We start from the raw sequence: 24,141 nt of genomic DNA on the forward strand, positions 1-24,141 counted from the left end.
CTGGGGCCACCACACTTGAGGCAAGGGGAAGAGATTAAGAATCCTTCGTGGTAACCTGACGCAGCGTGGGAATTAAACCCAATCATCCAGCACCACAATCAGCCATGCAGCCAACTGAACTAAACCTGTCCCCTCTGGAGGTACTCCACAAGTAGACAGGTACACACCGCTCAGAGGTGGGGTCCAATGGAAGAGGAATAGGAACTGCAATATCTAGCAGGCATTGGGTCCAGGCAGGCGCACGCGCAGTCTTCGGTGTGCGTGAGGGGAAACGGTGGCCGCGAGGGCAACAGCGCGTTTTCGATACAGGGGGGCGGGATGTGGAAGGCGGGGAGGAGGGAATTGTGCGGCCGTGACTGACGAACATCAGGCAGCAAATGAAGCTGAGGCGGCGGTGCGGGTTTTTCACCAGTCAGTGTGAATCTGAGCGCCGTGTCCGGGGAGGGAGGAAGAATTTAAATTAAAAAAAATAAAAAGAAGCGAACGGAGAGGCAGAGCGGAGTACGGCACGTCGCCCGTCAGGATAGGCGCAGGATTATCGCTCTCCCCGAGATGGACGGTTTCGCTGGCAGTTTGGGTGAGTTATTAAAAACACTTCTTTTTTGAAAAAGAATAGGAATATGCAGCCCGCGGAGGAGAGGGTGAGATTTAAAGAAAAACCGCTGGCGGAGGGGAAACGGGAAGATTTAAAACGAGAAAAAAGGGAGAAATGTCTTCTGCCGGGTTTCGTGCTCTGTGTGTGTGTGTGAAGGGATTTCTTTTTAAATCAAAGATAAAATTAGGATCCCGGGGTTCTCCTGTGGACTTTTGTATATTTCTTTCTGTAAAAGTCAGTGTTTTTTTATTTGTTATTGAGAGTTAGCGGGGTCCGGGATTACAGGAGCTGACAGTGGCTCAGCGCTGCTTTGACATGGCCTGAGTCTGGGGGCAGGGAGGGAGTGGGGGGGGGGGGGGGGTGCACTGTACTATTTTGCTGGGAAAGCCGGGCACTCGCGCTCGCTGTCTCTTCTCGCCCCCCCCCCCAACGCTGTCTTTTCAGGAGGATGCTGCTTTCTGACCAGGTGATTTTAAATTTTCTGTTCGGGTTTTTCCCCCCCCAATTTCCCCTTGCGGCCGGTTGTGGATTTTGCGGCAGCGCCGCAACTCGAGAACCAGGTCCGAGCGGCTCCGCATCGGCGGGTACACCGCCTCCGAGGTCCTAGCGCTTACCGCACGGGCAACAATATCGTACATTCACCCATCTCCCTTCTGCCCCCCCCCCCACTTCTGCCCCCCCCCCCACTTCTGCCCCCCCCCCCACTTCTGCCCCCCCCCCCACTTCTGCCCCCCCCCCCACTTCTGCCCCCCCCCCCACTTCTGCCCCCCCCCACTTCTGCCCCCCCCCACTTCTGCCCCCCCCCACTTCTGCCCCCCCCCACTTCTGCCCCCCCCTTCTGCCCCCACTTCTGCCCCCACCTCCCTCTCTCCCCCCCCATCTCTCTCCCCCCCCATCTCTCTCCCCCCCCATCTCTCTCCCCCCCCATCTCTCTCCCCCCCCATCTCTCTCCCCCCCATCTCTCTCCCCCCCCATCTCTCTCCCCCCCCATCTCTCTCCCCCCCCATCTCTCTCCCCCCCCATCTCTCTCCCCCCCATCTCTCTCCCCCCCATCTCTCTCCCCCCCATCTCTCTCCCCCCCCATCTCTCTCCCCCCCCATCTCTCTCCCCCCCCATCTCTCTCCCCCCCCATCTCTCTCCCCCCCCATCTCTCTCCCCCCCCATCTCTCTCCCCCCCCATCTCTCTCCCCCCCCATCTCTCTCCCCCCCCCATCTCTCTCCCCCCCCCATCTCTCTCCCCCCCCATCTCTCTCCCCCCCCATCTCTCTCCCCCCCATCTCTCTCCCCCCCATCTCTCTTCCCCCCATCTCTATTCCCCCCATCTCTCTCCCCCCCATCTCTCTCCCCCCCCATCTCTCTCCCCCCCCATCTCTCTCCCCCCCCCCATCTCTCTCCCCCCCCGCTCTCTCTCCCCCCCCGCTCTCTCTCCCCCCCCCGCTCTCTCTCCCCCCCCCGCTCTCTCTCCCCCCCCCGCTCTCTCTCCCCCCCCCGCTCTCTCTCCCCCCCCCGCTCTCTCTCCCCCCCCCGCTCTCTCTCCCCCCCCCGCTCTCTCTCCCCCCCCCGCTCTCTCTCCCCCCCCCGCTCTCTCTCCCCCCCCCGCTCTCTCTCCCCCCCCCGCTCTCTCTCCCCCCCCCGCTCTCTCTCCCCCCCCCGCTCTCTCTCCCCCCCCCGCTCTCTCTCCCCCCCCGCTCTCTCTCCCCCCCCCGCTCTCTCTCCCCCCCCCGCTCTCTCTCCCCCCCCCCGCTCTCTCTCCCCCCCCCCGCTCTCTCCCCCCCCCCCCGCTCTCTCCCCCCCCCCGCTCTCTCTCCCCCCCCGCTCTCTTCTCCCCCCCCCGCTCTCTCTCTTCTCCCCCCCCCGCTCTCTCTCTTCTCCCCCCCCCCCGCTCTCTTCTCCCCCCCCCCCGCTCTCTTCTCCCCCCCCCGCTCTCTTCTCCCCCCCCCCGCTCTCTTCTCCCCCCCCCCGCTCTCTTCTCCCCCCCCCCGCTCTCTCCCCCCCCCCGCTCTCTCTCCCCCCCCGCTCTCTTCTCCCCCCCCCGCTCTCTCTCTTCTCCCCCCCCCGCTCTCTCTCTTCTCCCCCCCCCCCCGCTCTCTTCTCCCCCCCCCCCGCTCTCTTCTCCCCCCCCCCGCTCTCTTCTCCCCCCCCCCGCTCTCTTCTCCCCCCCCCGCTCTCTTCTCCCCCCCCCCGCTCTCTTCTCCCCCCCCCCCGCTCTCTTCTCCCCCCCCCCCGCTCTCTTCTCCCCCCCCCCGCTCTCTTCTCCCCCCCCCCGCTCTCTTCTCCCCCCCCCCGCTCTCTTCTCCCCCCCCCCGCTCTCTTCTCCCCCCCCCCGCTCTCTTCTCCCCCCCCCCGCTCTCTTCTCCCCCCCCCCCGCTCTCTTCTCCCCCCCCCCGCTCTCTCTCTTCCCCCCCCGCTCTCTCTCTTCCCCCCCCCGCTCTCTCTCTTCCCCCCCCCGCTCTCTCTCTTCCCCCCCCCGCTCTCTCTCTTCCCCCCCCCGCTCTCTCTCTTCCCCCCCCGCTCTCTCTCTTCCCCCCCCCGCTCTCTCTCTCCCCCCCCGCTCTCTCTCTCCCCCCCCGCTCTCTCTCTCCCCCCCCGCTCTCTCTCTCCCCCCCCGCTCTCTCTCTCCCCCCCCGCTCTCTCTCTCCCCCCCCCGCTCTCTCTCTCCCCCCCCCGCTCTCTCTCTCCCCCCCCCGCTCTCTCTCTCCCCCCCCCGCTCTCTCTCCCCCCCCCGCTCTCTCTCCCCCCCCCGCTCTCTCTCCCCCCCCGCTCTCTCTCCCCCCCCGCTCTCTCTCCCCCCCCCGCTCTCTCTCCCCCCCCCGCTCTCTCTCCCCCCCCCCGCTCTCTCTCCCCCCCCCGCGCTCTCTCCCCCCCCCGCGCTCTCTCCCCCCCCCGCGCTCTCTCCCCCCCCCGCGCTCTCTCCCCCCCCCGCGCTCTCTCCCCCCCCCGCGCTCTCTCCCCCCCCCGCGCTCTCTCCCCCCCCCGCGCTCTCTCCCCCCCCCGCGCTCTCTCCCCCCCCCGCGCTCTCTCCCCCCCCCGCGCTCTCTCCCCCCCCGCTCTCCTCCCCCCCCCCCCGCTCTCTCTCCCCCCCCCGCTCTCTCTCCCCCCCCCCGCTCTCTCTCCCCCCCCCGCTCTCTCTCCCCCCCCCGCTCTCTCTCCCCCCCCCCCCCGCTCCCAATGCCTTTGACACCAACATGTTCCACGTAAGCACTATGTTCAGTTTTCTGAATTCTGCCATTTCCAATACATCTGTTTTGTTGATGCAGCATTTCATATCTGAGCTACGGCCACTAATATTGGTTCTTATTCTGTCTGTGGCATCTCTATTATAGCCACTAACACGGAGAATTAATAATGTGGTATGTCTTACAGTGCTGGTATAATGCCCGCTATGTATGCCATATGTCCAAATGATTATTGGACTGTATTATTACACACTGCATCCCATTCCCAGATCATTCCCAGCAGGTGAGCCTTGGAGCAACATGCCCAAAGTTAGATGCGTTCTGCTTTTGGATAACATTAATTAAACAATCAGGACTGTGCTAAGAATTACAATAAAAACCAATTTAAAGTTATCAGTTAAGCTTGCAGTATGATGCATATGTGCATGCCAGAAACCATATATTAATCCACGAGGATGGAGTTTTATGCTGTCCAAAGGAGTTAGTAAATATTTTGCATTGACAAAGGGAAAAAAAAAGGTAGCAGTCATGAATTCCCATGTCAATACCCTGACCAACTAGAGTTTACCTGCCTACTGAGAACTAAGATTGACAGTTACCTGTTGCAGCGGCATCTCTGTGCCACAGATGGCACAACCACTGGCACCCTCTTCTCATGCCATATAAATTGGTATGCCTTTCTGAAATCTGTTTCTTGTGTTCCACTATTGATGAATGGGAGAAGAATAGTCTTAAGTACAACCACTTGCAAAACTTGACATTGCCAACACCTTGCTGCGACTTTGGGGATTAGCTATCTGTGTATTGTCATTGTCTGTAGATATGAACATCTTGCACCTTCTTTCCAGTACAACAACTTAGCACCTCCACAAAAAAAACTTACTAAACCATCTAGAATTTGGAATAATTCATATGATCCCCTTTATTCTTCCACTTTACCTAAAGATAGACCCATACAGTCTTTTAAAACTTTGCATTGAACAACTTGTGGTAATGTGCCCAGGCCATCAGGCTAGACTGCTGATCTTAACCACAGAGGCACCTGCTTCTGCTTTTGTGTTATCTATCTGGGAACTATCTTGAATTCTAATGGATTTTTAAAAAAACACTTGTTTCTTCTCTACCAAGGCTTTCAGTTCTGTGTTTAGAGAACCTTGCTGTCTTCTGCTGTTTCATGATAATTCTCCTTTCAGGGTAGAGATTCTTACCAGCCACATCCAACACAATCTCCAGTCAAAATGCACCACGACTTTGAAATGCATGCTGGCTTCAAGTAATGCAGGATGGCTTGAACTCATTCCGGTCTCTCAATCCTGCATTCCTGTTCATTCACTTAAATGTAACTTGTGCTAGCTGCATGCAGTGAGGATGTAACCGGTTTGCCTGGGGCCTTCATAGGAAAGAACTGTTACAGATTAATTGAGCATCATGATCCTGATGCCTATTTTCCAGCTTTAATGAATTTTGGAATTGGAATGTGTGTGGTTGTAGGGAAGAATAAAGAGAATGCTTACAATAGTCACCAAGAAATCAAATAGAGAATTTAAAACCAGCTTTTTCAAGAGATTGTTGAGAGTATGGATCCCATTGTTATGAATTTTGTGTGTTTAAGGGGAAAGATAAACATGCATATGAGTCGGAAGAGAATAGGTCAGAAAATTAGTTTGCGAGCCTTAAATTGTTAAATGCACATGAACAGTTTTAAAATGGGGTAATAGATTATTTGTCTTTGTTAAATTAGATAAAATTTCAGTGGTATGAACCTTAGGCCTGGAATACTGAATTTATTTTGGGCACTGAGTCTCCAAACAGATGTGTGTTGTCCTAAGTAATAGTACAGTGCAGGTTCACCAAAATGCACCCATGCTCTGAATGTGGGAAGTTGAGTGACTAAGAGATGATGGTGAGTTTTATGGGATAGAAATTGAAAAATGTCTTTACTGGGAAATCCAGAGCAAGAAGGTTGGGGAGAGCAAGATAAACAAGGTCACAAACAGTTTGTTTCAGATTTCCTGCATCTGCAGTATTTGACTTTGTTTTGAAAGTCATAAAGAGAAACTGTACTTCTTTTCTATACGTGCATCTTGCTAACCTTGCCTTTTCCTTTGTCGTCTTCTTCCTCTCAGCAACTATATGAATTTCCCTAATGAAATATCACAACTCAAAAAAATTCATTTATTTTGTCATTTGAATATCTTTATTTAGTAACACTTCTGTATTTTTAAGATAACAAGGTGTAAAGCTGAATGGACACAGCAGGCCAAGCTGCATCAGAGGAGCAGGAAGGCTGATGTTTCGGGTCTGAAGAAGGGTCTAGGCCCGAAACGTCAGTCTTCCTGCTCCTTTGATGCTGCTTGGCCTGCTGTGTTCAACCAGCTCTACACCTTGTTAACAAAGTGTGAAGCTGGATGAACACAGCAGGCCAAGCAGCATCTCAGGAGCACAAAAGCTGATGTTTTGGGCCTAGACCCCTCCACACGTCAATGAATACCAGTCATGTTTGGACATCGAGCAGTTTTTCCACCGCCTTCGCCTCCACGCTTATCTCTACACCTTGTAATTTCAGACTTTCCAGCATCTGCAGTTCCTACTATTTCTCCTCTACTACTGCATTTTTAACATTGGAAAATATATTTTCATAAACTATATTTTTGAATCCTAATCAGAACTATGAATTATTTGCAATTTAGCTGCCATTGAGGTGCAGTTTTTTCTAAATATAGGCAACTCAGTTACTCCCTCTTGTCCTGTATTGAAATAGGAATGTATGAAATAGGTGCAGAAATTGATCATGTGGCCCTTCAAATCTGTAGTGCTGTTCAATAAGATCATGGCTGGTATTTGTTTTGAATTCCAAATTCTCATCTACCTCCACTAATCCTTGATTCCCCTGCCTAACAAGAATCTGTCTTAAAAAAAATTACTGATCTGTCCTCCGCTGCCTCCTGAGGCAGTGTTCCAAAGTTGCACCAATTCCTCATGTCTGTCCTGAAGACGTGGTCTTTAATTTTAAAACTGTGCCCTCTGGTCTGGAATGACCAACAAGAGGAAATAATGTTATTATGATGATAATGACACATTATTCTTAAATTATTGGGGAATTTTTATATGGTGCTGTCAGTTTGTCTGTTTGATGTTTCGTGAATGGAAGTATGATAATACTCACCATTGCCATTTTTGATCTGCTCTCCCCAACCAATGGGGCTAAATTTCTGATAAAGGGCGATGTTACGACAATAATAGCAGTTGTTTATAAATGCCATGCTGTGTTCATGCGATGGAAACTCTGATCATTTTGTTCTCCTAAAAAAGGTGTTACTAAGATAGGGTCATATGATTGCCCTTGCCCAATACTCGCATTTAGTTATGATTAAACTGCAACTTTTGCACAATTTTGTAAGTATTTTTAACTTTTGCTATAATTTTGATATTTGTATTTTCTTTGAAACAATATAAATGACATTGTGTATTTATACTGCCTGCTTGTGTTGCTGTTGAAAATAAGGCTTCCTGCTTTAAATGTAATGTGTATTGGTCAATAATCTGACATTGCTAAAATGTTAAATAAAACAAAACTGGACAGTTGGTTCTCTTGCTAAAAATTTTTGTTAATTTGGGTCATCTAACTTCTTTATAAGTAAAGAAAAATGTCTTTGCTTGCTGTCGGTCTGTAGCTGAGATTTGCTTCCTAGAAAAGTGAAAGGTTGGAAATTTGGCACTGCTATAGTCCCCATTTTACATCGGTATTACGTGAGAAATTGTAAGACGTACAGTTGAATTGCACCATGGAACAAATTTTAGGCAGGATATTACAAGATAATTCCATAACAGCTTATTGAAAACTGAATTTTTTTAAACGTTTTGTAACAGTTAATCTAAGGCTTGAGTTAAAGTTGTATATTCAAACTGTTATTGGAAGAAATAACTTACATATAATTTTCTGTCATGGGTTTGTCAATGTAATTACATTGTTGATTTTAGGTGTCATTTGTGTCGTTTCAATGTAATGTAGGATGTATTATCCATGCTCAAAGGAGCAATGAGGCCTCTAATATAATGTCAGAGTTCAGATGACCTCTGCAATGCATTCGAGCTTTGGTTTTTTGATTTATGATGTCAGTTGAAACCAGAGCATATTCTAGAGCCAGTGAATGGTGTGTGGGCGTATGTCCAAAAGCAGTAATTCATTCAGAGGGCTTGTGAGACATTAGAGTTGTAAAAAAAGGATTTTGCTGTTAGTGAGAAATTGCTTTCAATTAACTCAGTTAATAAAAAAAACTGTGTGCAGCACACATTTTGTTTTGGAGCTAACATTTTTTTTAAGATCCATTATTGAGATATTCCACATGGCAGTCTAGATTTTGTTAGTTTGATTTCCTATCAATTTTGGCTTCTTTATCATTCTTCCTATTCCAAATAAAAGCTATAGGCCTTTACTTTAGTTCCTTGCTAATATTTGTAATAAATTCTAGATTCCAACATTATATTCAAATGAACTTCATGCAAGGCCATTACTAAATCTGCAACCAAAACAGAGTTGCTTCTTTCCAGTGCAACTTCTTTCACTTCAATTCCTTCCAACACTAAAATGGTCACACACATTGACAAAAATAATTTAATTTTTGGGGAAATTCTTATAGCATAGCATAGCATACCATTTGCCATGCTGGACAGGCTACATTATATTGGTGAAAATAAAGGCTGGTTATATGATGGGTAGTCTAACTGCTACAATCACACTTAACTTTTCCTGTTTTATTAATACTAAGATGGTCTATCCATTACAGTGTCTTTTCAGCTGGCCGAATATTGAGTTATAGAGTTGTGATAAAAGAGCAGGGAAATATCATTAAATGGGTGACTTTTCCAAGGAAGACTAAAGCTTTTCTGTGCAGCAGATTCTGTTTTGATTCACCATTCCAAACCATCCTACTATGTATGCTTTCTTCTGTCTAATATCCCCACTGTGTCCAAATCACAATTAGACCTACTCCTACTGTAACCTTGCATCCCTTGTATCTTTCTTCTTATGATAATGAATCTGTTGAAACTAAATCTGTCATTATAATTCCTCTTTGATTTTACCTTGTCTCTCTTTTATTCTTTTCTATTTACAGTGTCCTGGTTTATGCGCCTGAGCTCTGCATGTTGACTGCTCAATTTAACAAAAAGGCACGGAACACAATTAGATGTTTGACTTGCCAACCTTTAAAATGTTTTTGATACCTTTTCCTGCCCTCCTTGCTGTTGAGGTTTTAGAGAAAAAGCGCTGCACTGTTTTTGTAGTGAATGACATATCTATATAAGTTACAGATACTGTTGCGCATGCAGATATTGACCAGATGTGAGCTTGGAGGTCTGAAACAGTGCCCTGTGCTCTCTTGTGAAGCAAGACTCTACATATGCGAGGGTCATTAATTCTTGCTGTGATATATGGAACAATACATTAACTTTTGTGTATTTCTTTAATGGGACAATTTGTTGAGGTGGTCAGATAATGACTTGGATGCAACAGCATAGTTTGGGCAGGAGAACAATTGAATTTGTGTGCGTAGAATTGGAGTCTGAGAATTTTTGTTCAGTCGTCAATATGATTGGTTGAGTAGAAAGCAGGCTTTTTGACAAAATTGACTGGATTATAACAGCATGTATCTGGTATACATTGTTCATTGTGTATTATAATTTGTAGTGATTTCAGTTGATTTTCATCAGCTGCAACATGAGCTTTGCAACATGATATTCCTCCAAAAAAGTTGAATGCTTTCTGATGACATTATTTCTGGCTCTGTATATCTATCTTAAATTTGCAGTAATGATCAGGCTTCCTATCTTTCATTTCTGTAAAAGGAAACTTAATGCTTTAATTTTACAATGTTTGCACATGTAATTGTAAGGCTAAAGTTCCTTATTTGAATTTCAGTAGTTATTTCAGATGTTTATGATTTGTGTACTGTTAACAAGTTTCACTGTGCTGTCTTTACTGAAATGAGATAATTGCTCGTGAAGTCATAATAAATGAGAGAGAGAAACATGGTAACTCTAAAATGATTTATGTTTTGGCTCAGCTGTGGTTATACCAAAATTGTCAGCCATTATATGTTTTATTTATAATGCTTCCATTTGCCCATCTGAGTACTTTTATAATGCAAATTTGGGGCCACATTAAATCCTGTATATGTTTTGAAAGGGTTTTCAATGTGGTGATCCAGTGAGCAAGCTACGGAACAAAATTTCGTATCTATTGACACATGAAGGAAGAAAATCTAAACAAAAAATTCCTTATTGTGATTTTTACTGATTTAACACTAATTTCGCCACAAAGTGAATTCTCTCAACAGCCTACCTGATGGATTTGAGTTTTTAACTAGTTAAGAATTACTCCCTGATGCCAAAGTAATTGAGTCCTTATGGAAGTGCCTGCAGTCCAAAATAACTTTGCAACTTTGAGGTGCTCCTTTTTAACTTTGCCTTGTTTAAAATAATATTTTAATTTTCATTGTCACTTGCATATTCAGGTTCATTGTCACTTACATATTCAATGGAAATTAAAATATCAGGCTCATTGGACCTGAATGGAATATTTTCAGAATTGGGATGATTTGGCATAAAAATATGAACTCACGAACAGCAAAAATTGGAGTGCTCCTGGGTTCAGTGTTAAGATCACATTCTGTCTAGTTTACTTTAATGATCTGTGGTCGTTAGTTGCACAAATGATGGTAGAGGACTGGCATGTGAGAAAGCCAAAACTACGAATCTATTACACTAAAATAGCAACATATCTACTCCATCATTTTGGGGCTGAAATGGCTAGAGTTAGGTTTGATCACCACAGCAGTCTACTTGCTTTGTTGACTACTGAGAATATCGATCTCAACAAGTAGAGCAGTTACTGAAAGAAATTGTGATTAAACTGGAGATTGAGAGAAAATTAAGCTTTTCATTTGGCAAGTTGTTAACCATGGTAAGGAAAATGCAGAACTGGACAAATGTTGTACTTGATAATAAAATGTGAGGCTGGATGAACACAGCAGGCCAAGCAGCATCTCAGGAGCACAAAAGCTGACGTTTCGGGCCTAGACCCTTCATCAGAGCTCTGATGAAGGGTCTAGGCCCGAAACGTCAGCTTTTGTGCTCCTGAGATGCTGCTTGGCCTGCTGTGTTCATCCAGCCTCACATTTTATTATCTTGGAATTCTCCAGCATCTGCAGTTCCCATTATCTCTGAAATGTTGTACTTGTTATGGCGATAGAAAAATGAGGGTGAATAAATTTAACAATTAATAAATAAAAGTCAATTTTTGGTGATGTCTGGTGGTCTTCACACAGTAATTTTAAGCTGTGAACTGAAATTTTCAAGTAGTGTGGTGGAGACCCTAGCCCTGAAATCATCTAATAAATGGCTTTCTGGAAGGTTGAGTTAAGATTAGTTTACCTCAACTGTAACTGTTTTGTGAACCTGAATGCGGGGGAACAATTACTAATATTTAATAAATACTAACAATCTCATAACTAATGCAATTTAATGTATAATTTATTACAATTGATTCAGTGTTTTTTTTTTGAAATGTTACAGCCTGTTTCGTGCTACTTTGTCCAACATTAAAAGATTAAGTTATTGTATGAATCCATTCCTAGTTTCCTCTTTCTCTACTGGTTGTAAAGACCCTTTTTAGAGGAAGTTTCTTTTCTTTTCCTGATCTGCTGAGATCAGATTGTACAGCAAAAATCACGGCCTAATATAGTTGACGACAATCCCTCTCGACGTTAAGGATGAGTAACGTGGCAAAACTGAACAATAGACTTTTCTGCAAGATTGATTTGGTGACTTAAATTATAGGGGGAATTATGGAGCTTCACACAATTGGAAACAGCAAAACAAATTTATCAAATTTGAATTACAAAATGTTAGTTTTAGGTTCTTGTGAGACAGTGATGGTGTCCCTGCCTCTGGGCCAGACACCCCAGGGTCTGGTCCAACCTACTTCAGAGGTCTGAAATCACACCTCTGAACAAGTTGATTTAAAGAAAATACAAAAAAATGTTCATGTGCAGCTGCAGCAAGTGGTTAGGAAGACATGGAACAACATTGATTACTACAAAGTGACTGGGATGTAGAAGTAGCATTGTTGTGCTGTGTTGTATAGACCATTGAGAAGCCACGTTTGCAGTAGGGTGTACAGTTTTTTGGTTATTTTAAGTCAGGATGGGAAGGTGTTAGAAGCAGTTTAGAAAAGGTGCGCATACAACTAATACCTGGGATGCAGGCACCATCTTGTGATGAAACGTTGGACAGTCTGTATCTACCTGATCATCTTGGAGTTTACAAGAATGATAGCAGATCTTAATGAGAGATTCAAGAGGACAAAGTAGTAAAATTAGGAAACTTCTCTTCAAGGCTGAAATAAAGAGGAATCTCTTCTATATGATGATCGTGAGTCTTTGGAATTCCCTTCCCCAGACACTGTACCCGATGTGGCTTCCTCGACATTGGGGAAACCCAGCAGAGGCTTAGGGACCGCTTTGCAGAACACCTCCGCTCGATTCGCAAAAAACAACTGCACCTCCCAGTCGTGAACCATTTTAACTCCCCCCTCCCATTCCTCAGATGACATGTCCAGCATGGGCCTCATGCGATGCCACCCGAAGGCTGCAGGAACAGCAACTCATATTCCGCTTGGGAATCCTGCAGCCCAATGGTATCAAATCTAGACTTCACAAGCTTCAAAATCTCCCCCTCCCCCACTGCATCCCAAAACCAGCCCAGCTCGTCCCCACCTCCCTAACCTGTCCTTCCTCTCACCTATCCCCTCCTCCCACCTCAAGCCGCACCTCCATTTCCCACCTACCAACCTCAACCCGCCTCCTTGACCTGTCTGTCCTCCCTGGACTGACCTATCACCTCCCCACCCGTACTCTCCTCTCCACCTGTCTTCTCCTCTATTCATCCTCGGTCCGCCTCCCCCTCTCTCCCTATTTATTTCAGAACCCTCTCCCCATTCCCCCTCTCTGATGAAGGGTCTAGGCCTGAAACGTCAGTTTTTGTGCTCCTGAGATGCTACTTGGCCTGCTGTGTTCATCCAGCTTCACACTTTGTTATCTTGGATTCTCCAGAATATGCAGTTCACATTATCTCTGATCAGAAAATTGCTGATCCTGTCAGTATTGCCTACAACCATAAAGAAGAAAAATGTTGAAAAGACACTGATCAATTTTTTTTCTCTGAAGAAGGGTCTAGGCTCGAAACGTCAGCCTTACTGCTCCCTTGGTGCTGCTTGGCTGCTGTGTTCATCCATCTGCACTTTGTTATCTCAGATTCTCCAGCATCTGCAGTTCCTACTATCTCTGGATCGAAAACCTCGGCCAGTTTTGGTGGGAAAAACATTGTGAATACCTCTGATTTTCCTAGACCCCTTTTCCAACAGCAATTGCAAATAGTCCAGAAGATCATTCTCGCACTGATAATTTTGTGCAGTTTTTACTTTTGTAGGAGTTGATTTTTAATATCTCCTTCTCTTCATCCCACCCTGCATTCCCCAACCAAAACAGGTCCAACTTTTGCCTGAAGACATTCAATGGATCACAGTCCACTGCACAAGTCTGTTCCAGAAGTCACTTACTCTGGGAGAAGTGTCTCCTGAGATATGATCCGGTACAACTGAAATTTGTGATTCTAAATCTTTCTTTACATATTTAATTCACAAACTATAAAATCAGAATTCATTCTCATCATTTTCATAACCTCTTAGATCACTCTTACATCTGTCTTTATTAAAGTGTAAATGAAATTTTTTTTTAGCCTATCCTGTTGCATATTTATCCTGGAGTTCTATCTGCTCCATTGATGAGTCATTCTTGTAATTTCAATGAAGGGTTTTCTTGTACAGTCTCGTGTTGAAACATTTAACATTTGAAAATGCATTTAAAGTGGGTATGTTTCCCCATTCTGATATAAGCCACATCCCTCTCTTTGACTAGCTTATTTAATTAAATTCTACATTTTGGAATTAGCTGCCTTGTTCAAAGGTACGCAAGTGGCCGTAAGAATGTATTGTCATATAAAATATCATAAACTGATGAGCAGCTACACTAAAAGCCAGAGTAGGCCATTCAAGAACAGCAAGTATGTGCATTAATGTAGCACCTTTTAATATTATATAATAATATGTCCCAAGGCACATTACAAGATTGCGAGGAATGCAATTGCTGATAGGCCATAGCAGAAGAGAAACCTTGAGCAAATGGGTAGGTTTCAAGGAGTGTCCGTAAAGGAAGAGAGAAGTGGAAAGATATAGGGAACAAATTCCCAAATCTTTAGATCTAGCCAAAGAGACACGGCCATCAGTGACGGAGTGATTAAAATCTGAAATGCTCGAGACAGCAACGGATATTTATTCATGTTCAGTCATTGTATTGCTAATGGCAGATTTTTTTCACTAGCTTCCCTGTATCTGTTGTTTACTGAATTACTAAATGTACAACACAAAAGGTAGATAATTTACTAAGTATGTAAAGACCCGATGAAGTAGTTAAATTGAGCTACACAGATGCAGGAAGTTGAAGATTGGAGCTCATGCTATTTAATGGCTTCTTTAAATCAGTCTGATTATAATGGTTACATATATGACCAAATCAGAAGAAGTCTTCATTTGGATGGTCAGCAAGCGTATGAAAAGAGATGAAACTCAGTAAAAGATGGCCTTAAACATCATTATTTTCTTTCCCTACATGTCTCAAATGTTATAAATAGATGGTGCCTTGGCTAACCATGTGATCCGATAAATCTTTCCACAAGCTGACTGGTCAGCTTCACTTGTGGACAGATTTATCATATCACATGCTTGACCCACGGCACAGTCTATTTATAACTCTTGTGGTTTGTTTTTAATTTCTTCTTGTGGGTTATGGGGAGTGTGCAGGTGGAATGGGAACAGGTTGGACATTGAGCTCTTCTCAAGAAAATCAGATGGAATTGTTTTGCGATGCACTAAATGTGAAGCTGGGAATTTATTTTAATTGATCTTAATAAATATGATAGTATTTTTTGTTTTTATACTTGTAATGATTGGTTGATCTTCAAAAATTCCCATAGGCCTACTGTTTACTCTTCATAATTGACAGTAGGATTATGTAACATATGAGCTTGCTGATTTAGAATTTTGCATAAAGGCAAATAACATTGTAGAGTCCTGAAAAACTTGGCACTAAGGCACTGACTGACAAATGACCTTTAATGCTGGTAAATACCAAGGTAGTGTGCTATATGCCAAAGTACATGTTGGAGCAGACAGTCTTTAAGTGTAGTGTTAAATCTGACTATAATATATAATAGACTAGATCTCCATAAAATGAAAGGTTTAAAAAATACATTGGTGTTGCGTGGAGTAGTACCAGAAACTGTTTTGTAGTTGTCAAATTTCAATCTATTCAGTGTTGAACATAGAATGGTATTCCATATTCTTTTTGTTCCTTTTGTTTGTATTTCCTGCCTTGCTGACCTATATACTGATTATTTCTTAAACTTTAGCACAATTTTCTTGCCTTTTCAGAAGATTTTTAAATTAATTGATGGGATATGGGCATTGCTGACACGCTTATAACTTACTATTCTTCTCTAACTCCCTGAGAAGTTGGTGGTAAACTGCATATTTATCTAGACTAACTGCTCCAACATGTACTTTGGTATACAGCAAACTACTGGGGAATGAATTCCAGGATTTTAATGCAGTAGCATTCACGTGTTATTTGGGGACCTTCAGGCAGTGGCAGTTCCCTTTTATCCTGATAAAGTTAGTGGCTCTGGATGATGCACTTGAAGAAAAATTGAATTATTGTAGATGCTGTAGCTTTGTGCCAGTAGTGGATGGATTGTGGATCAAGATGGCTGCTTTGTCTTGGAAGGTTTTGAGTGTCTTGACTTTTTTTGCCCCTGTACCAATCCAGGCAAATGGAGAGCATTCCAGTGGACTCATGGCTTGTCTCATTGATAATGGTAGCAGCAGAATTGCCAACCTCCTACATATTCTTTTTGCCAAAGTGTTTATCTAACAAATAATCGCAACGATGTTAATGAGGGCGATCCAATAATGATACTGCCATTGTATATCAAAGGGAGTTGGTTAGATTCTGTCATTGGAGATGGTCAACGCTTGTCACTTGCATGGTACTAATGTTACTTATCAGCCCCAGGTTGGAATATTATCAAGTTATTGTAGTATGTAGGCACAGACAACTTCATTACTTGAGGTTGTGAGTTGAGCTGTATAGTGCGCAGGCATCCCTACTTCTAACTGGATGACAAAAAAGGTCATGATTAAACCTGTAGTAAAGTAAAACTTCTGCAGCAGTTTCCAGGGCTAGACATTGGCATTCAACAACAACACCTCATCTTCCTTTCTGCTAGGTATACCTCCACTCAATTGAGAACTCCCTTATCTCCCCTTGACTGCTACTGATTTCAGTTTTTGCCTGGGCTCCTTAATGCTGCCCATGATCAAATGCTACCTTTGATGTCAAGTAAAGACATTCTCCTGTCCCCTTTGGACTTCATCTTTGTCCATGTTGCACCAAGGTTCTTGTGGGGTTTGGAATCATGTAGTTCTGAAAAAACCCAAACTGAGTATTGCTGAATGGATTGCTGCTGGGTAAGTGATGATTGATAACACCTTGGACTGTTTTGCTGATGATTGAAAGGAGATTGTTGGGGCAGTATTTGATTTGTCTTTTTTCTAATGGACAGTTATAACCAAACAGTTTTCCATCTTGTTGGGCAGTTAGCAATGTAGTAGCTGCTTAAATATGCTATGGGGTCTCTTTTTTTTAAAGGGGCATGTGCTGGCTTCTCATGATGAAAAATATGAATGTGTTTGGCTGTGGGTATACCTTGAGGTGCAGCCAAGTTTACTATAGTCAATTGACTTCTTATCCGGAGAAAATCTGCTTTACTTATATGCAATTCATACTTCTCAGCTCTCAAAATTAATATCCAATCCAATACTATGGTTAATTTTAACAAAAATGTCAATTGATTCTAGTTTACTCGCCAACTCTAAATCTAATATAGCCCGTTCAAATATCTCCTAGTGCATATGACATAGAATGGTAATTTCATGAGAACATACAAGATTCTGAAGAGTTTGAAAGGTCACACACTAGATTTGTTTCCTCAAACAGAAAATCCAGTACACAGCTGCAGTCTCAGGATATGGGGTCAGTCACTTAGCACTACAGTGTGGCTAGATTTCTTCACTCGGATTGTGGATCTTTTAAACTTCTCTACCCAGAAGCTGTGGATGCTTCTTTGTTGAGTATATTCAGTGCTGAGAAGGATGGAGATAAAATTTTTCATCTCTCAGGAATCCAAGGCATGTAGGAAGTCGGTAGGAATATGGACCTTCCACCTAGCTTTGTACAATTTCAAAATTCAGGTGTTTTTGTTTATGGGTCTGAAAGGATTAATTCTGAGGAGTGCCATAAGCACCTCTCTCAATAATTGTCAAGTATGAGATATTAATTGTCATGTATGCTTGTGGACCAAACGGCTTAGAAGACGAAAGGAATGAGACCTAACCAGTGGTGCTTCCTGAAGTCTCTGTAATAACGTCCATCATATCTGCCACTTGGTTGTGTGTTCTCTTTCTCATGCTGCAAAGCTACTGCTGAGGATGCCAGTTAGCAATTAAACGACGATTGTCTGAGACGTCTAAGACTCTAAGGACTAATATCATGCACAGGCTTTATTCTTTTCTGTAAACATGTTCACCTTTTCTAAGCCTTAAGTCTATGTTGCATTTTGTTATTTTTCCCTAGGGTTAGTAATGAATGCAATTTATTTTCAGTCAAGGTAACATTGTAATTGGTCCTCAATATCGACAAGTATGATTTAATTGAAGTACAGTAGCTGCATACTAAATGGGGAGAAATAATTATTTGTTGCTGATTTGAGGGATGTTCAAAAGATGCGATTCAATTTGCCTCTCATTTAGTCTTCCTTTTTATCCTGTTATGTCTTTGAAAGTTTCAAATAAATATATCGAACATAATTTTCCTTTTACAAAATAATGTTGATTCTGATCATGTTGTGATTTTCACTGTTTTTTGTAGGTTCATTGAATCTCTACAGTGTGGAAACAGGCCATTTGGCCCATTAGAATCCACACTGATCTTCCAAAGATCATCCCGCCCAGACACCCCACTCCCTCCACATCCTTGTAACTCTGCATCTTCCATGGCAAATCCACCTATCCTGCACATCCTTGGACACTGGGCAATTTAACATGGTCAATCCACCTAACCTGCATGTTTGGACTGTAGGAGGAAACCCACACAGATACAGGAAGAATGTGCAAATTCCACAAAGACAGTCACCTGAGAGTGGAATCAAACTTGGGACTTTGGTTCTGTGAGGTACCAGTGGTAACCGCTGAGTCACTGTACTTTTTTTTTTCTAAGAGCATTACTAATATTTTCTTGATAACAAATTCCAGCATCTTCCTAACGACTGCCAGGCTAACAGGCCTAATTGCTGTTTCATCCTTGAGTAGCAGTATTATATTTGTTAGGAATACTTTGGTACCATCCTAGTCTCTGATGAATTATGGAAAAATAATGATTGTATCCAATATCTCTGCACCTATATTTCATTTTGAACCTTCAGAAGTAAACTGTCAGGTCCTGAGGAATTGTTGGCTTTCGATCTCAAGTTTTGCTAATTGTTGTGTCTGATTGCAAACAGTTTTTAAGATCTTCCCTTATAGTAGATCCTTAGTTGCCCTCTGTTTCTGTTTCATTGTCTTCAACTATGAAGGCAGGCACTTTATATTTGTATAAGATCTCTGCCATGTTTCAATCCCTGTGAACATTTCTTTCCTCTCACCCCATTGTGGTGGTTCTGTGATTTAAATGTAGCCAACAATATACAGTACGGAATTTCTTTTTAAACTCTACAGGGCACTGGTGAAATAAAAATTGAGAAAATTGATTTAATCTTTAACTCTGTAAAATTGCATAGCTCCAGCCAAGGAGATCATTAGCCTACCACAGATTATCCATCAAAAATTTATAATTTCATCTCTAGCACGATTGTTTCTTGCTTGGGTACATTCAAAGTTGAAGTGTTTCTCTCATCTTTTCATCATACCTTTGTCTGTGTGACTTTGTTTACCTCTGTTTCCATATCGTAAATGCTTGTCTAAGGTGACTCAAATAGGCTAAAGTCAACTAACCACAGAGCTGTATGCTTTAAGCAAAACTTTCGCCTGGTTGTGAATTATCTGTCCTTTTGGCTGTTTACAAGTTAGATGTTGAGGGAGTCCTTTGCAAATAAATTCTTTCTTTAGGACTTGCCTTCTTGTTTTCAAAATTCAAATCAAAACCTATCTAAGCGAAAGGTTTCAGCTGGAAACATTGACTTTCCTGCTCCTTGGAAGTTGTCTAACCAGCTGTGCCTTTCCAATTCCATGTTTATTGACTCTAGCTTCAAGCTGTTTTCTTCTAGCCTAAGCCAGTTTGTTTGATAATTAAAACCTCTTAATATTTCTATTGTTAATAATTGTTTTTTTTCTAAAAATTGCATCTTCAATTTCCTTTCCATCGGTTAATGATCTGCAATGTAGCTGGTTTCTTGTTATTTCTCAGTCTACATTAAAGGTATTCTGCTTGTCAATGAGTTCAATTTCTATCAGTAGACTGAATTTTACCACTTTTCAAGTGTTGGAGTGAGCATGTCAGGTGGCAAGTAATATTGCCACCTTCTTTCCTGAGAACACTCAACCTGGTGCACACCATTTGGCTTGTGACCTAGCTTACGTGCAAGGTGAGTTTCTTGGTGAATCACAGTTCTTGACATTAGGATCTTAGTTTGCCATCTAATCTAAGGCTGGCAGCTTTTGCGTTTAAGAACTTCACGTTGAGGCCTAGTCCTGGGGAGATTCAGCAGGAAGAAAGTGCCTTTTTTACTTGTCCTGTAAGAGTGGGATTTGCCTGAGATGTGGCCTTCTGAGGCATCCAATTGGGGCAGGTTGCCCAGACAAAAAGCTAGCCAGGAAGGTACGTGATCACAGATGGTGCATTGAGATCTGTAAATGGCTATGGATTGATTTTTTGAGATCTTTAAATGGCTCTTAATTGACCATTAGAGAATCTAATTGGTCAGAACAATGAAGTCACCTGTAGACTGTCCCCAAAACTTAAATTTGTGAGGAGTACACTTTCATGTTTCTCACAAGAAGTTTTATGTGCAGGGATATTTTGTCAATGCCCAGGTATAGAAATACATTTTGTACGTCATTGATTTATTTTTGGTTTTAAACAAAACCTTGTTTTTTGTGTTTGTTTTTGCCGAAACAAAAGAAACATTCCTGACATTTGGACTTCTAAAACAAAATCCATCTTTGTCCTGCTAAATCTATTCAACCTTTCACCCTTCCTATGAAAATAAAACTCACTTTTCTATCCAAACTTGGTACTCCTGATCTTTTGAGCTCTGTTGTCTATTAATTAGAATCTCAGCCTTCACAGCTATAGTTACTTTTTCAAGCAGCTGATTTCTGGTTGGGCATGTTGCTGCAAATTCTGTATTAGGACCTCTCACTTCAAATTGTGACACACTTTTTATCTATTTTCATAATAAAACAAGAATGTTCAGATAAAACAAACATTGCATAAAATCATTTTTAATGGCCCTTATTTTAATTTTTTTGGGTTACTTATAGCAGTGTCCAGGATATTCATTTTTAATTTCTGCAGACTTGAGGACGATCCTGAAGGATTAGCAACATAGAGTCTCTGTTCTTTTGTAGCATAGCTTCCCTGATGAGGAGGAGCAAAATAAACATACAAAGCACAGCGAGTGTAGAAGGAAGCGGTGTTTTTGCTTTGAATTCAATGTAAATCTTGTTTAGGTTAAAAGGAGATTTGGTGAAGGTTTTGTGAAGTTTAAATAGGGAAGAAGTATTTCACACTGGTTTGATTCACATGTCCTAAAGGTGCATATTTAACGTAATCAATAGATCAAAGGAACAATTGTTTATTTTTACCTATAGGATTGTTAACACAGTGGGTGTTCTATCAGAGAAAGGAGTAGAAACAATATTCATAACTTTTAAAGGAAAATAGATAATTATAAAGGGCAGGGAAATAGAACAGTCTACTTAATCCTTCCAGAGAGCTGGCGCATGCATGGTGAACCAAATCGTTTCCTTCTGTACTATAAATTTTGAACATTCTTCTTGTTTCAAATCTCCTAACATTGCATTTCTTCACTTCTTCTCCTGGGAGAAGATTTATGTGCAGGAACTCGGTGACGGTGCTGTGGTTGCTCTCCCTTAAGTCATTGTTCTTGGACCAAGTATTTGGTATTGAAAGCTTATTTGCCAGCAAGGTTCTCTCAGCATTTTTGCCCTTTTCTTCCTCCTTTTCTTTGCCTCTAAACAGATGATCGTCCCTTTGAGTTCTGTTGTCTTTGACTAGTCTAGCAGTGAAGTGACCATGTTTTTGGAATGGGTGTTCTAAAAGCCTTTCTTATCTATTGGAATTTCTTGCTGTTCTTTAATCATAATGACTTTGATTTGGAATCTCTATAAGTTGGGAACGCTTGCTTCAAATACCCTGGGTGCTCAAAGCATTCATGGATTCCCACATCTGCAAGAATATTCCTTTTCATTGTCAACTATGCATACCTGTCAAGATTAAGATGTGTATGACATACTCATCAAGACATAAGTATGACAGTATCTACCTAAAATCTTTACAGCAGATACTTAAATCCCCATTTTAAAGACTTTAACAGCTGTTTCAGTGATTGCTGAAAAATGAAATTTGGTGAATGCATCAGAATTAAACTTATAGTATTATTAGCTTTTTTTTTATTGTAACTACATTTTTTTATTATGCTGAATTGGTGCCACACACAAAATCTGAATGTAGTGATGTACAGAAATAAAATTTGTTCCTTCGAACATAATAAAATGGTTTATCTTGAAAACTTAATTCAAAAGGGCAAGAGGAAACAGCTATAACCTAATCTGGTTGAAGGTTCGGATGAAGCTCAATCTCTTTCGGTAATGTGAGCCAGAAGATTGAAATCATTACCAGATGTTTTCATTATTATAATGCATTGTCAATATTATGGGTGAATTTAGTTTACAGCACAAATGCAGTTGAAATACATTTGTGTCATTGTAGCTCTGCAGTCTGGAGAAAATCTACAACCTTTGTCCCTAATTATAACATTCAACTGGTTTATAAGTGATTCCTTTTTTCCTCCACTACTTTAGTACTGAAGGTGTATTCATTGATTCTTTTTCTTGGTCTGAAGAACTTCTGTTGTCAGTTTCAAATGAGCCCTTTTTCCCCCCATTGAATCTGTGTTCTTTTGGTAGTTTTACTGTTGCAGTTTAATCACTCATAACCTAACTTTAACCTTTTTCAGCCCTGTTTTTGCTATCTTTTTTACCATCATGTAATATTCCCATATTTGCTGAAAGATCTGACAAATGCACATTGCACATCATAACTTGCTGCTGATGCCAGAGATTCATTATTGAAAATAGCCACAATCAATGATTCACTTCTATAGGAGCTACTGTGTCTCCTATTGTGGGTGCATAATGATTAATTATCCATCCTCACGTATTTTTTTAATTTACTTAGACACTTATTTTCAATCCATATTTTTATTCTGTCTTTTAGCACATGGAATCTCTAAAAGTACTATTTTGAAATTTTAGACAGTTGGCAAAGCCATCTGATTGGATGAGAATAGAAAAGACCAAGGTATTTGAATTCTGAAATTAGTATGGAGGTCATGTGCAATACAAATTTGAGTGATGTGGGAAAGGAGACAGCTATGCATGTTCTTTCTTGACTGCCAAATGAGCAGAAACTAAATACGTTTCTTAAGTTTGTTAGCACAATTCTATTGCTTATATAATATATGCTCATCTATTAGGCAAATCAAAAGTAGTCTTGTAAATAGTGAATTTATGTAAAATAGAATTGGATTAGTAGGATTAGACTGGCTGGTGCAGACATGAGTGTGCTGCTTTCTACATACACTGAGAAAAATGATCAGATAATTGTTGGTTGAAGATAGATATTGACTAGTAGTTTGAGGCATATTCCTGCTGCTGGCTCTTTATTGAGAGGATAGTTTGAGATTTTAGTTTAAAAGCCCCTCCTTTTTAAAAAAGGAAAGGTACCTTTGGCATTACATTGCAGTACTGTGGAAGAACTGTATCTGAAGTGTCAGTTTGATATAATATGTTCAATCTACAGAATTGGGATTTGATTGTGCCACTTTCTGACTCTGAGGAATGAATGCTAACCACTGACTCGTGATGAGGAATAGGCTGAAAAATGGGAAGCACCAAGAACTGATTCTGGGAGTGATGGTGAATTGTCTGGGATGAGAAATATAAATTAGTCAGAATCTTCAGATGAAACTGAAATCAGGTCAGGTAGCATTCATGGCCTCACAGAAGGACCTAGATCATGTTTGCAAATGGGCAGATCGAAGATGGGTGCAAGATTATTATGGGATTTACTGGATTACTGCTCAGACAGCTGGCATTGACTTGATGGGCCAAATGGCTGCATTTTGTGAGGTAAGTGACTCTATAATCCTATAAATTTGGATATGTTCTTTTAAAGTGAAAGGACAGATGTCTGTTAGTTGATTATCAGTGACGTTTTTTATATCAGTTCATTTGTACTTAGCTGACACTTGTCAATGTTTAACTTTTTCACATATTAACCACCATTTCTTTCCCTTCCAAACCTTCCCTCACTCTTCAATGTTTGCATTGCAGTAAGAGTGAAGTGTAAATTGCTGGTGTCTACATTTTAGTGGCAGAACAGCATTCTCAGTGCTTACACCATTTCCTTTTCCTTGTCACTATCTTTTCAGGTTATTGCTTTCTACGTTGCAACTTTTATATCTTTGATACCTGACAAATGATTGTAAATTGTGAGAAATGAATAATTGAAATTAGTCAGATAGCTCTGTGTGTTATTCAAATACCATTTAGTTGGGTCAAAATTCATAATTCCTCGTTTGCTTTCTTTTGTTATCTCTATAATTTGAATTATGAATATTTTATTGTACCTCTATGTTAAATAACGTGACCAGCCTTTGGTCATTGAATGGGACTTCTCCAAGTTTGTTTTTTTAAATGTATGTATCAGAACATTGCTCTGCACATGAAGAGAAAGGTCTGTTTGTTGAGTTTGTGTTAGCTATGAAAGAAAAATTCCAGTTCGTATTTTGCTGTTGGCTTTTCTTTCTTTCATTTCTGGTTGATGTGTTTCTTCACCCAAGTTTGTGAGGTAAAGTTGCTAGTTTTGTTGAAGTATTTCTGGAGGAATTTTTGTT

At 42.1% G+C, this 24,141-nt stretch overlaps 1 protein-coding gene across 1 annotated transcript in view; it reads left to right on the forward strand.

Annotated features, from left to right (window-relative positions):
• Nucleotides 1-326: 326 nt before the first annotated feature.
• The window catches only part of LOC125454938 (echinoderm microtubule-associated protein-like 4), a 259,688-nt gene continuing 235,873 nt past the window's right edge, over nucleotides 327-24,141 (forward strand). The window contains exon 1 of the mRNA XM_048536295.2: nucleotides 327-577. Within this exon, the coding sequence (XP_048392252.1) occupies nucleotides 553-577 (25 nt within the window). The 5' untranslated portion in view covers nucleotides 327-552. The remainder of the gene's footprint in view (nucleotides 578-24,141) is intronic.

Source organism: Stegostoma tigrinum, chromosome 9, assembly GCF_030684315.1.
Source record: "Stegostoma tigrinum isolate sSteTig4 chromosome 9, sSteTig4.hap1, whole genome shotgun sequence".
Lineage (NCBI taxonomy): Eukaryota > Metazoa > Chordata > Chondrichthyes > Orectolobiformes > Stegostomatidae > Stegostoma > Stegostoma tigrinum.